We start from the raw sequence: 13,319 nt of genomic DNA on the forward strand, positions 1-13,319 counted from the left end.
GCTATGCTACTTTCTCCCCACCCCCACCCTCTTCTAGTTATCTCTCCACGCTTCAGGCTCACTGCCTTTATTCCTGATGAAGGGCTTTTGCCCGAAACGTTGATTTTGGAGCTCCTTGGAGGCTGCCTAAGCTGCTGTGCTCTTCCAGCACCACTGGTCCAGAATCTGGTTTCCAGCATCTGCAGTCATTGTTTTTACCTCTTGAACTGTCCTGCCTATCCATCTTTCTTCTCACCTATCCACTCCACCCACTTCTCTGGCCTATGACCTTCACCCCCACCTTCATCTACCTATTGCATTCCCAACTACTTTCCCCAGCTCCACCTCTACCCCCTCCCATTTATCTCAGCCCAGCCCTCTTGGGCCACGAGCCTCATTCCCGATGAAGGGCTTATGCATGAAAAGTCGATTCTCCTGCTCCTTGGAGGCTGCCTGACCAGCTGTGCTTTTCCAACACCACACTTTTTGACTCTGAACCCCAGCATTTGCAGTCCTCACTTTCTCCTCAACTCATCGATCTCCAGTTCTAACGTGCCATGGTGAGAAACCGTAATGGCCTCCTCAGGAGACTGACATGTGATGCTTATGGGATAGGATACCCTTCATTGTCCAGTACATCCCGGGAGCGGAGAAACTATGCCATGTTCTTTGCAGCCTGTGACACATTATCAATGAGGATGAGCACCTCACCAAGGCCTTCTCTACGCTTCCACTCCTTGCCTTTAAACAACCACCAAACCTTAAATGGACCATTGTTAGCCACCTTCAGGACAACATCGACCACAACTCCATACAACCCTGTCATAGCAACCACTGCAAGACGTGTCAGAGTGTCGACATGGATACCACCATTACACGTAGGCACACCACCCACCATGTACACAGCAGGTATTCCTGTGCCTTGGCCAATATTGTCTACCCTTGCAGGCAAGGATGCCTCGAGGCATGCTACATTAGTGAGACCAGGCAGACGCTATGACAACGGATGAATGGATACCATGCAACAATCTGTGGGCGGCACGGTGGCACAGTGGTTAGCACTGCTGCCTCACAGCGCCTGAGACCCGGGTTCAATTCCCGCCTCAGGCGACTGACTGTGTGGAGTTTGCACGTTCTCCCCGTGTCTGCGTGGGTTTCCTCCGGGTGCTCCGGTTTCCTCCCACAGTCCAAATATGTGCAGGTAAGGTGAATTGGCCATATTAAATTGCCCATAGTGTTAGGTAAGGGGTAAATGTAGGGGCATGGGTGGGTTGCGCTTCGGCGGGTCGGTGTGGACTTGTTGGGCCGAAGGGCCTGTTTCCACACTGTAATGTAATCTAATCTAATCTAATCGCTAGACAGGGATGTTCCCTTCCACTTGAGGAACACTTCAGCGGTCAGAGACATTCGACCTCAGACTTTCGGGTGTCCATCCTCCAAGACAAACTTCGAGATACGCAATAACGCAGAGTGACTGAGCAGAAGCTGATAGCCAAGTTCGGAATCCTGAGAACGACCTCAACTAGGCCCTTGGGTTCATGTCCCCACTACTCTCTCTCTCTCACACATAGTCGCACACTCATGCAAACCCTCTTTATATTTGCAAGTACATACTATTTTGCTCAAAAAACGCACAATTTGCAGACAGTCAATACAGGCTGTCAATCCATATAACATTTTATATATTCCCACTTTGGAAATTGAACCAGTCTGACTCAAGATTGGGATACCGATAGACTCTAACCTCACAGCTTTAATACATTTATGAGCTGAGATGTCACCTCTTTTTATAAAACCTTAAGTTAGCTCGAAAATGTGACTTAAAAGAAGTCCTGCAATTTACATATTAATGAACTGAAACCTGCAACCCATTCTAAATGACGAAAGACTTAACAGCAATCTAGGTTTGTTCAACATATCTTTTCAGCTGTAATCTTTCGCTATAAATTTTGTGTCTTATGATCTTGCTCCACAACCACCTGATGAAGGAGCAGCAGTCTGAAAAGCTAGTGCTTCCAAATAAACCTGTTGGACTATAACCTGGTGCTTTACCTTTGTCCACCCCAGTCCAAAACCGGCACCTCCACTTCATGCATCCCTATCGTGTAGAAAAAGGCCATTTAGCCCATCAAATCTGCACTGACCCTCCCCATAACCCTGCATGTACCACGGCTAATTCACCTAACCTGCACAACCCAGGACACTACAATTGAATTTAGCATGGTCTGTCTGCATAACCTGCACATGTTCAGACTGTGGTTCCTCCAGAGCACCTGGAGGAAAGCTATGCAGACATGGGGAGAACATGCAAGTACCATAGAGACAGTCACCCAAAGCTGGAATTAAACTCAAGTCCTTGGCGCTGCGAGACAACAGTGCTAACCTATATGCCACTGTGTCACTCAATTTGCTGTGTGAAAAGGTCGGTGAGCACACCACCCTTGCTTCATTTACAAATCACTCGTCCTTGTTTCTTGTACAAGCGGAAACAGCTTCACCCTATCAATTCTTGCCCACTTTGCACATGAATGAAAAACTCAATCAGATCTCCTTTCAGACTTCTTTCTGGAAAAAAGAGAAAGAAGAAAAGCCCCACCTTCCTCAATCTATCCTCATAGCTGGAACCATTGTAATTAATCACTTCTGCACTCTCTCCAATGCCTTTGCATCTTTCCTGTAATATAGCAGCAACAACTGTACACAATACTCCAACTGAGATCTTAACAACTGTCCTGTACATGTTCAACATCACCTCCCTGCCCTTGGATTCTATTAATAAAGCTAAGAACGTCACGTTTTATTTATTGCTCTCTTTCAGTGATCTATGCATGTGTATACCTAGAACCCTCTGCTCCTGCACACCATTTAAAATTGAATCCCCTATGTTATATTGTCTTTTAGTCTTCTTTTGAACAAAATGCATCATCTCACAATTCTCTGCATTGAATCTCATCTGCTACCTATCAGACTATTCCACCAACTTGTTATGTAAACTTGAAAATTGTCCCCTGATCCAGGACATTAATATTAATCAGGAAAAGCAAGGGTCCCAAATAACAACCACTGGGGATCTCCATGACAAACCTTCCTCCAACCTGAAAGACAGTCGTTTATCATTTCCATTGCTCCTGATTCCTGCATTGGTAATGCAACTCACTGCGCTAATATGAGCTGCTGCTTATGATGAATGTTACTGTCGCCATAAGAAGTTCTGAAAAAAGGTCACTCAACCCAAAACATTAACCTGGATTTTCTCTCCAAAGATGCTGCCAGACTTGCTGAGCTTTTCCAGCAATTTCTATTTTTGTCTCCAATTCTCCACTTTGCTGCGTAGGTGCCACTGTTGTAGCTGAATTGGATCAGCTTGTCTGGGGGCGCGGCTAATTCTGGAACACAAATCTTCAGTATCATTGCCAGAGCATTGTCAGGGTTTATAGTCTTTGCTGGATCCAGCGCCTTCAGTTGTTTCTTGATATTACTTAAAAGCGGAGGAAATTGGATGAAGTCTGGCAAATGTGATCCTGTGGATCACCGGAGGAGATCAGGTTGGATCACCCATTTGACAGTTCTGGCTGAAGATAGACGGGTGCAAATGCTTCAACCTTGCCTTTTGCAATGATGGGTTGGGTTCCCCCATCATTGAGGACAGGGATACTCGTGGAGCCTCCTCCGGTGAATTGTTTAACTATGTGCCATCATTCATGACTGGAAGTGGCAAGACTGCAGAGCTTAGATCTGATCTTTTGATTGTGGCATCAATTATTTTCTTTAAATCTGTGTTTCCTGTATCCTGTATATCCTGTATTCTGACAAGCTCAGGCTTGTCATGATCAAGATCCTGACTACAAGACTGCTGTTTTGAAGTTAAAAATTCAGACAAACTAACTACTGAAACGTCAACGCTTCTGCTCCTCTGATGCTGCTTGACCTGCTGTGCGTTTCCAGCTCCACATTTTATTGACTCTTGAAATGCCCATTTAAAATTACCTATGCTTCTTTTTGCTAAGATCTTGCACATTTCACTGATTAGAACAACCTTGGTTATCCAAATATCAATTATCCGAATTTCGGATTATCCAAACAAGATCTTAAGGTCCCCGTACATGCATTTTCAATTGAAGTAGGAAAATTCTAGTCCTCATCCATTTAATGCATCATTTTGTAAATTTGAACAGGAATATAGATGCAAGTATGCTTTAATAAATAATTAACTTCAAATATATACTCGAGACGTGACCTTGGAGTTAAGTCTGACACTTTTTATAAAAAAAAATTCGATACTTATTCTCCCTGAGGACAAACATTTGTGACTGTGAACACACAAGAACAACGTAAGTGCAAGCCCGAACTGTCAGTGAAATATTTCACAGAATTCAGTCAAACTCTAGCCAAAAAGTGCTTTTATTTGTAAAATATCATGAATTTTTAAGCAATATCCAGCGTTTGTACATATTTTATCGATTAAATGAAATAAAAACTCTGTAAAAATGCTTGTTTGCATAATCATGTTCAGTATGGCTTCCTTTGTTTACGATCAGATCAGTTATCCAAATAATCAGTTATCCAAACAAGATACTCCCCGCCCATCTCATTCGGATAATTGAGGTTGTTCTGTATTTGTATATACAAGGATACCTAAATAATGGTATGTTTTAAGAAGATGAGAGAACACTGTATATCAGTTTTCATATAAGACCCGCACATTGTTTAGTGAAAGGTTGCAGCTCAATCTAATAAGACAGTGGAATTCCAATTCATTTAATCTTTGCCTCTTCCACTTTGTTTAGCTTTACTGTCCTATAAACTTTCCTTTCAGTCCAACTCCATTCACTTTGTGTTTTGCAAAATTGCTGCACTAATTTCTGATAGCAAGTGCACTGAAAACCACAAGAAAAAATGGAAATTCTTCAGTAATGAAGAAACATTTTGCTTGCAATCAAGTTATTTATCATTTTTCCATGCAACAAAGATTTCTCTGTAGGGCACAGACTGCCTCAAATGCAGATATCTAACTCTTCACAAATAAAAATGCAAAAGATTGCAGCTGCTGAAAATCTGAAATCAAATTTGGACATGCAAATTCAAAACCCTTCACATCAGGCAAAGTGGATATAATTTTGAAATTACATTGGTAAAGTGATTCCATATTTTTTAGCTTCTGTTACCGTCACATGAATGCTGCATAACTCTTACACAATACAAACATACACACTTTTTCTTAAAACTAAGCATTAATTGATATTAACTTTTGTGTCTTTATACTCTTTTAAACATTACGGGTGGAAAATATGTGATTCTGAGAATGAAACAAGTAGCAGACAAAAGTGATCACCAGAGTTAATTAAGAAATAGTCTGAACTTACCCATAATTTCAAGTGTTGTGCTTGCTAAGACTAACAAGTGTTTGTGTTCCATTCAGGTTATGCAAAATAAACTGACAGAATTGAGCATTCCCATGTTTTTATGATGTTAAATTATGACATCGAGACTAATTTAAAATTAAGAATTCCAAGAGTGATTATATTTAATTTTATTACAGATACTGGAAAAGTATATACATAAACTGTACAATGTTACATCATAACCTTAAAAACTGACCCCAACTAAGTTTACTCCTTCAATTAAAATTTCTGTGGTATCTTGGATAATGCTCAAATTAGATTGATTTCCGGTTGCAGATTCTAACTTCACTTAAATCCTTCCATTCCAGTGCTTGAAACCTTTAATATTACTTTGAACTTAGTATTTCAATGTATCGCATTGCCCTCCAGAGATGGTTGTTAAATACTAATTAGTTGTTAGACTGACAATGCAAATTGTAAACTTCTCAGTTTTCTTTGTTTTGTTTTGACTTGAAAACATCACCACACTCAGGTCCATTCATCATAATTTATCATGTCGGCCCTGAATTTCTAGTCAGCTGAAAAGTGATAGCACTCGTTGACCTGGAATTTATACACAAAGATCGAACAATCAGTGTCAATTTGAAGAGTTCTTCAGGCATCCAGCAACGCTGATGTCAGCAGGCAGCGTAAGCAGTCAATCACACTGAAGAATTCTTACCAATAACCAAGTTGAAAGTGATGAGCTCTGATTATCCTATTCTTTTAATAAAATTTACAGCAAGTGAAATAAAGATAGGGATGTACACATTAGAAGCTGAAATGTCGAACAAAAGTTTTTAAAATATTATATCAGAAAGCAATGGAATTTTTATCATAATGAACCATTTGACATTATGCCATTATAAAATTTATTTTCCTAGGCCAGAGAGGTTGTTCAATGATTAGTTATGACTTATGATGCCATTAAAAAAATTAAGTAAAATTTCCTTTCTAAGATATAACTTGGTGGGGAGTTAATAATATCATAGCATGAAAGAGGAAGTCCTTATCAGTTTCAGTGATTTTGAATGATTGCTGTCTGCCAGGACTTCAAAGACACATTCTGTGGAAGAGCAATAAATCACTTACAGCTTTTAATAGTGTGTGTGCAGACACCAGGAATTGCTACCTCAGGTTAATGAATGTAAACACCAGCGATATTGCTATTAATACAACAGCAACATCTGCTTTGCATCTTCTTTTTACACAAAGACACTCTCCAAATCCAAACACAAGTACGAAGAAAAATATCTTGATTTTTTTTTTAAAATGTGTATTGGTCAATTCCACAATTGTTGAGGCAATACATAATTTTGTTTCCTGATTCAGAAATATTCAGATCCATGGAAAACATTAAATAGTCTTCTTGAAATTATTTTCAATCTTCCCAAAATGATTACATCCCACTTCAGTGATTACTTTAAAAGTTCTTTAAGTTGTCCTCTGATGTAGGCAGGGAGAGGCAGTGTGTCAATGTGAACTTTATCTATTAGATGCTGGATGACTGTGTATAGACACTGCTCCTGTAGTGACATGAACCGACAGCTTCTCATCCCAAGCTGAAGTTCTGTTTCTGCAGTTGTGGAAGTGACAATGGGATACAGGGGTGCCCCAACCTGTCAGGTTCAAACAGAACTTAAATCAGTGGCATATAATGGTCTAGAAATTAAATAAATTTCAGCATTACAATGTAGTCTTTTGAATCAAACAAAAGGAATAAAATTGCACCTCTGTACTTCAACTGTAATAAGGGTTTTAATCACCATTTTATGTTAAACAGAAATAAGACATTTTTGCTCATCTGAAACCGGAGTGGTTTATTCTATTAGATTGTTATCTCCAGCTTGATAGATGTACTTGACATGCATTTTATCTTCAGCAAGCTATCTTTCCCTCATGTGGTAATGCTCATGTTATCCCTTAGAATAAAGAATATGGTTTTAAAGTGTCCAACAGAACCTTTATTGCAGCTCACTGTTTATATGTAAATGTTGGGGAGATGATGACGTAATGATATTGTCGCTGGACTAGTAATCCATGAGAACCAGGTTGACCTGCATTCAAATCCCATCAAGGTGAAATTTAATTTAAAGGACTGTCCGGAATTAAAAGTTTAATGATGACCATGAAACCTTTGTTGATTGTCCTACAAATCTATATGGATTATAAATGCCCTTCAGGGAAAGAAATCTGCTCCCCAAAGACTATCCGCCATCTACAAGGCACAAGTCAAGAGTTTGTTGGAATACTCCGTACTTAAGTGGATAGCAGTGTGTCCCAGTTACAAAGTGTACTGCAAAATTTTATCAAGGCTCCTCAGACTTTGCCTTCTAAACTCATGATATTACCATCTAGGTGGACAAGGTAAATATGTGGGACCATCGTCACATTCCAAAACCTCTTTACCCACTCATCATCTTGACTTCAAAATGTCTTCCTGTTCCTTTAGTGCCACTGGGTCAACATCCTAGAAACTCTATCCCTGACAGCATTGTGAGGGTCGCTGCACAAATTAGACTGCAGCTATTTGAGAAGGTAGGTCATCACACCGTCTCAAGGGGATTAGGGTGGGACGTAAAGACTGACACAACCAGCAAAGCTTATATCCTCTGAATGAATAAAAGAAAGTTAGATTCACAGATATAGAAATATCTGGACTATTATTAGGTCATTTGGCTACAAAAAAAATTGATTTTCATCAGAACATCATGCTTCAAGTGATCCAAGTTTGTGTCTAAGACTTTTATACCCTCAGGTTACAAGCTATGATACAGTAATGATACAGTAGATTTCTCAAAATTGTGCTGACATACCGACTGAAAGACAACAAATAATCTCAGATATACGGTTGTACATTGCCATGTTTTGCCAATTTGATAATTATGCAAACAGGAAAAAACAGGCAGCAGCGAAAAGTGGCCGAGCAGAGGCTGATAGCTAAGTTCCGTACCCATAGGGAGGGCCTCAACCGGGACCTTGGGTTCATGTCACATTACAGGTGGCCACCATTGCAGTATACACACACACAGATACTCCTACACACACACACTCTCTCTCACACACACAGGCACTCCTATACACACATACACACAGACACACATATACACAGACACGCACACAGACACCCACACACACCCTTACAGACACACACACTCCCACACTCACACATGCACCCCCACACAGACTTAAGACACTCTACATTCACTACACACACGCATACACTTTCTCACACTCACAACCTCCAACCCAGACAGACACATACACACAGACAGACAAAGACCCACATACACACATATATTTTGTGGGGTGAATTTGTACTTGCAGGGTTACATTGTACTTTGCTCAAAAACTGCATGCATTCATGTAGAACTCTGAGCTCAAAAACTGCATGAATTCATGTAAAACTCCATTATCTCACTTTTTAGATTAGAATCAATCTAAACATCATGGCATAGACAGAGAACACAGGGGACTAACACCTTCAACATATTGTCTAGTTATCACCATTGTTAACAGCTAACCTGAGAATGCAACTTTTTAAAAAAAGGTTTTGTGATTTACAAATTAAAGAAGTGAAACTATCATGGTATTCTAACAGATGAAAGGCTTAACAGACAATCAATTTTTCAATGTATAATTTCAGTTACATCACACTGTAAATTTTTTGCTATAAATTCTGTGTTACGATCGAGCCCTCCACTATCACCTGATGAAGGAGCGATGCTCCGAAAGCTAGTGCTTCCAATTAAACCTGTTGGAATATAACCTGGTGTTGTGTGATTTTTAACTTTGTATACCCCAGTCCAACACAAGCAACTCCAAATCAGCAAAAACTGAGTTTACAAGATTAATAATTCAAACTTCCAAGTAATACTTTGAAGGTTTGACAGCTCATCTTGATCTGGAGATCGTACATTTGTCTGGATACAATATAAAAATCTCAATTTGTTTCTCGACACATGATCATCATTGGTCTGACATTTGTACCATGTGTTCTCTTAGACTGTTCGATCATGGATAGTGGAATGATGATGTTATGTGGGCCTCTTCCCATTTAACACATTTGCCTTTAAATAGTCCACCAGTGAGTTGCAGTCTGATGTTCTGGAATACCAAATAAGTTGGAAAAAGCAGTCATTGGTTGCAATCTTTGTGTTAACTTGTCAAACAATGGGAAATTGGAGATGTTTTCTTAGATTACTTACAGTGTGGAAGCAGGCCCTTCAGCCCAACAAGCCCACACTGACCCACCCAGACCCATTCTCCTATATTTACCCCTTCACCCAACACTACGGGCAATTTAGCATGGCCAATTCACCTAACCTGCACATTTTTGGATTGTGGGAGGAAACCAGAGCACCCGGAAGAAACTCACGCAGACATGGGGAGAATGTGCAAACTCCACACAGAGAATCGCCTGAGGTGGGAATTGAACCCAGGTCTCTGGCACTGTGAGGCAGCACTAACTAAATCCATCCAAAAGTTGTAATCTTGCGTCATGCTTCATATAGGTCTGTTGCTCATTTCATCAATGGTGTGGATGTAGAAGCTCCTTTTGCTGCTGGATTTGGTGTGTTTGGAACTTTTGCATTCTTGAGTCCTTGAATTTCCTGATTCATCCCTGGCCAGTACATAGACTGAGATGCTAGCTGTGTGTCCTTGATGTAACATGGACATCATATTCTGGCATAAAAATCAAAAGAATTTCAGATGCTGTAAATCAGAAACAAAAACAGAATTTGCTGGAAAAGCCCAGCAGGTCTAGCAGCATATGTGAAGCAAAATCAGTGTTAATGCTTTGGGTCCAGTGACCCTTCCTCAGAACTGTTCTGAGAACTCAGTTCTGAGGAAGCGTCACTGATCACGTTCTGGCATTGTGGTTTCGGTATTAGGATTTGATTGTTTTTGAAAAAGACCTGTCATGATCTCCCAAGTTTGTAAAACCAAAATGAAGGAACTTCCTCATTTCTCATGCTGGATTTTCAGGGCTGTTTCCTTTGGATCATTTATTGCTTGGTCTGTAACATAGAGCTGTGACCGAATTAGGATATCTGTAATTCCACAAAGTCTGCTTTAAAATTGATCGGCGATCCAAAAGCTAGTGCTTTTAAATAAGCCTGTCAGACTATAACCTGGTGTTGTGTAATTTTTAACTTTCCAATTGAAGATCTTTGCTTTTTAAAAGAGGTTTAATGCAGTGGGTGTTTGTTTATTTCTTTTATTGATTTTGCGTTTCTCTTCTTTTACTTTTCCCTTTTCTCACTCAGTTTCCCTTTACTTTTCCCCATTGTTGGTTCCTTTACCAATTTTGGGTTGAGCTATTGCCTTGTAGTTGCAGGTTTCAGTCACTAGATGGTCTCCACAACAAATAAGGAAGGGTAACCAAAACAGAGGTTGCTGAAAAAGCTCAGCAAATCTGGCAGAAACTGTGAAGAGAAATCAAAGTTAATGTTTCAGCACTGGCGACCCTTCTTCAGAAGTTCTGCCAGATCTGCTGAGCTTTTCCAGCAATTTCTGTTTGTGTTTCGATTTATAGTATCCAGAATTCTTTTGGTTTTGGAACAGGGAATGGAAACATCCCATAAGCCTCCCTCTACATTCAGGCCAATTTGAAGAAACAAAATAGAAAAACTACTATACCTTTGGTCACAGGCAAACCTTCTAAGTTTAGACAACAGTTTTAAGTGTTTTTCAGCTGTATTTTTTTTTTGGAATACTTTATAGCTATACCATGAGGATCATTTGACCACAGTTTCTATTAAATAGGAATTGTAGGCACGAGTGTTTTTCTCCAGCTTGAACAAGCTTAGATTTTAATAAATAAATTAACTTTGTCTTCTTGCTTTGCCTATTGACACATCTCAACATCATCTGTAGTCTCAGAAATTGATGCTGATGAATGTCCAAATTCTTTATTTCAATTAGGTTTTCAAATACCTGCAACTGAGATCTTAGAATCTGTTCTTTACAGATACCCTCTGCTGCTAACCATGATGTGCATTGTGCATCCTGGGCCTCAGGTATCTTTCCCTGATGCATCAGTGCATCAGAGGTGGATAATGTAGTTTGGAATGATCCCACAGAATATTTATTCCAGCTCAGTGTTATATATAAATAATAGATTCTCAGACATATATGTGGCTGTGCTAGAATTATACTATCCAGTCACAGACAGTAATAAGCTTTCATTTACATGTCATGCTTCAAGAAATCCAACTTAAGATGGAGTCTGAGAACTTTATATGCTCAGGTCACATGTTACATGATAGACTGATGATATCATGAGCATGTCTGTTAAAGGTATCCAGAGGAACCTCGATTATCCAGCATTTGATTATCCAAATTTTGGATTATCCGGCAAGATTGCAAGACCCCAGTGCTTGGCTAAACTATGTTATCCGACATTTGATTATCCAGCATTCGATTAACCGAACGAAATACACCACACCCATGTCCTTCGGATAATCGAGTATCCTCTGTACTGACATTTTGTCACTTAATGGCATACTCATATATTGACTGAGAGAAGTAACACAGAAGTACTGTCTTGTTAGTTTTATGGCGATCTTTTACATTCATTCCTGAGAAACAGAACCTTACATCCAGCCAACATGAAGTATCTACATTTGACTTTGATTTGGGACTTTAAAAACTCGACAATGCTTTCTGAAAAACTAACTCCTCGCAATTCCATTCTGGAAATTTCAATTTCTCATTTTGTTATTGCTCTGAGGCTATTGTTTTATTGTCAATAAAGTATCAATTATAAACTGATTCAGTTGCTCATTATTTTTCACTCTTACTAAAGCAGAAAGAGGAGAATTTCATATTGTTCATCTCGACTGGAATTGACTTCCATGTCTCAAAGCAGAATGTGACACCCAGTTCCCTATGAAACTCAGTTTAGCATCAACATAGTAAAACAAGACAATCTAAATGAATTCACTGTTTAAATATTATTTCACTAAAAGCAATTATAAAATTTCTACTACTTTTTCTCACACAATAACAAATTTCAAATATCCAACACCTGATTATTAGTTACCTTATTGAGGCCTGTGAATGCAACTCCCAAATTGCATCCATTCTTATAAAAGGTCATAGTACCATCATACAGATTTAAGTCAACTCCTATGATTGTGGCTTTCTCATAAAATGGTTCCGTATACTGTCTGCTGTGGCCATCATGCCAGGTTATACCTTTGTGGGATAAGCCCCAGCTTTCAGAATCCATCCCTGTGAGAAGGAAGTACGATCAGGTTAGAAAAGCTGTTTAATCTGATTGGATTTCCTTGAAAATGAAAAATAACATTCAGCAGTAACATTCAGAGATTGTAATGGCATGATATCCTAGGAGATACTCATAAGAAGGCTTACACTTTCATGGGTTTGTAAATAGAGGCATAGGGTATAAAAGCAAGGAAGTGATTCTACACCTCAACAAATCGTTGGTTAGACTACTTTTGGAATACTGGGTTCAGTTCTGAGCACCTTATTTGAGGAAGGATGTTAAAGCCCTGGACAAAGTGCAAAGGAAATTTACTAGAATGATACCAAGAATGAGGGGTTTTAGATACAAGGAAAAATTAGAGAGACTGGGCTTCTTGTCCTTAGAGCAGAGAAGACTAAGAGGTGACCTTATTGAGGTGTTCTAAATTCTGAACATTTTTGACAGGGTAAAGAAGGACATTCTGTTTTCATTAGTTGGCATGTCAGTAACTAGGGGTCACAATGTCAAGATTGTCAGCAAAAAAGTGAGGAGTGAGATGAGGAGAAACGTCTTCACTCAGAGTTTTGTTAGGATTTGGAAGGTCGGCACCACTCTCTTGAACTGTCCCACCTGTCTGTCTTCCTTCCTAACTATCCGCTCCACTCTCCTCTCTCCTATCACCTTCACCCCTATCTTCATCTATCTATCACATTCCCAGCTACCATCCCCCCCAGCCCCACCCCCCT

At 39.6% G+C, this 13,319-nt stretch overlaps 1 protein-coding gene across 3 annotated transcripts in view; it reads right to left on the reverse strand.

Moving 5' to 3' along the window:
• Window positions 1–4,382: 4,382 nt before the first annotated feature.
• The window catches only part of si:dkey-23n7.10 (SPRY domain-containing SOCS box protein 3), a 27,516-nt gene continuing 18,579 nt past the window's right edge, over window positions 4,383–13,319 (reverse strand). For 2 of the 3 annotated variants that reach the window (XM_043705510.1, XM_043705507.1), the window contains exons 4-5: window positions 12,409–12,599; window positions 4,383–6,979 (exon numbers count right to left, since the gene is read on the reverse strand). In XM_043705510.1, the coding sequence (XP_043561445.1) occupies window positions 6,779–6,979; window positions 12,409–12,599 (392 nt within the window). In that variant the 3' untranslated portion in view covers window positions 4,383–6,778. Of the gene's footprint in view, window positions 6,980–9,759; window positions 10,047–12,408; window positions 12,600–13,319 lie in introns of those variants that run through there. The other variant, XM_043705508.1, reaches the window with a different exon arrangement.

Source organism: Chiloscyllium plagiosum, chromosome 16, assembly GCF_004010195.1.
Source record: "Chiloscyllium plagiosum isolate BGI_BamShark_2017 chromosome 16, ASM401019v2, whole genome shotgun sequence".
NCBI lineage: Eukaryota > Metazoa > Chordata > Chondrichthyes > Orectolobiformes > Hemiscylliidae > Chiloscyllium > Chiloscyllium plagiosum.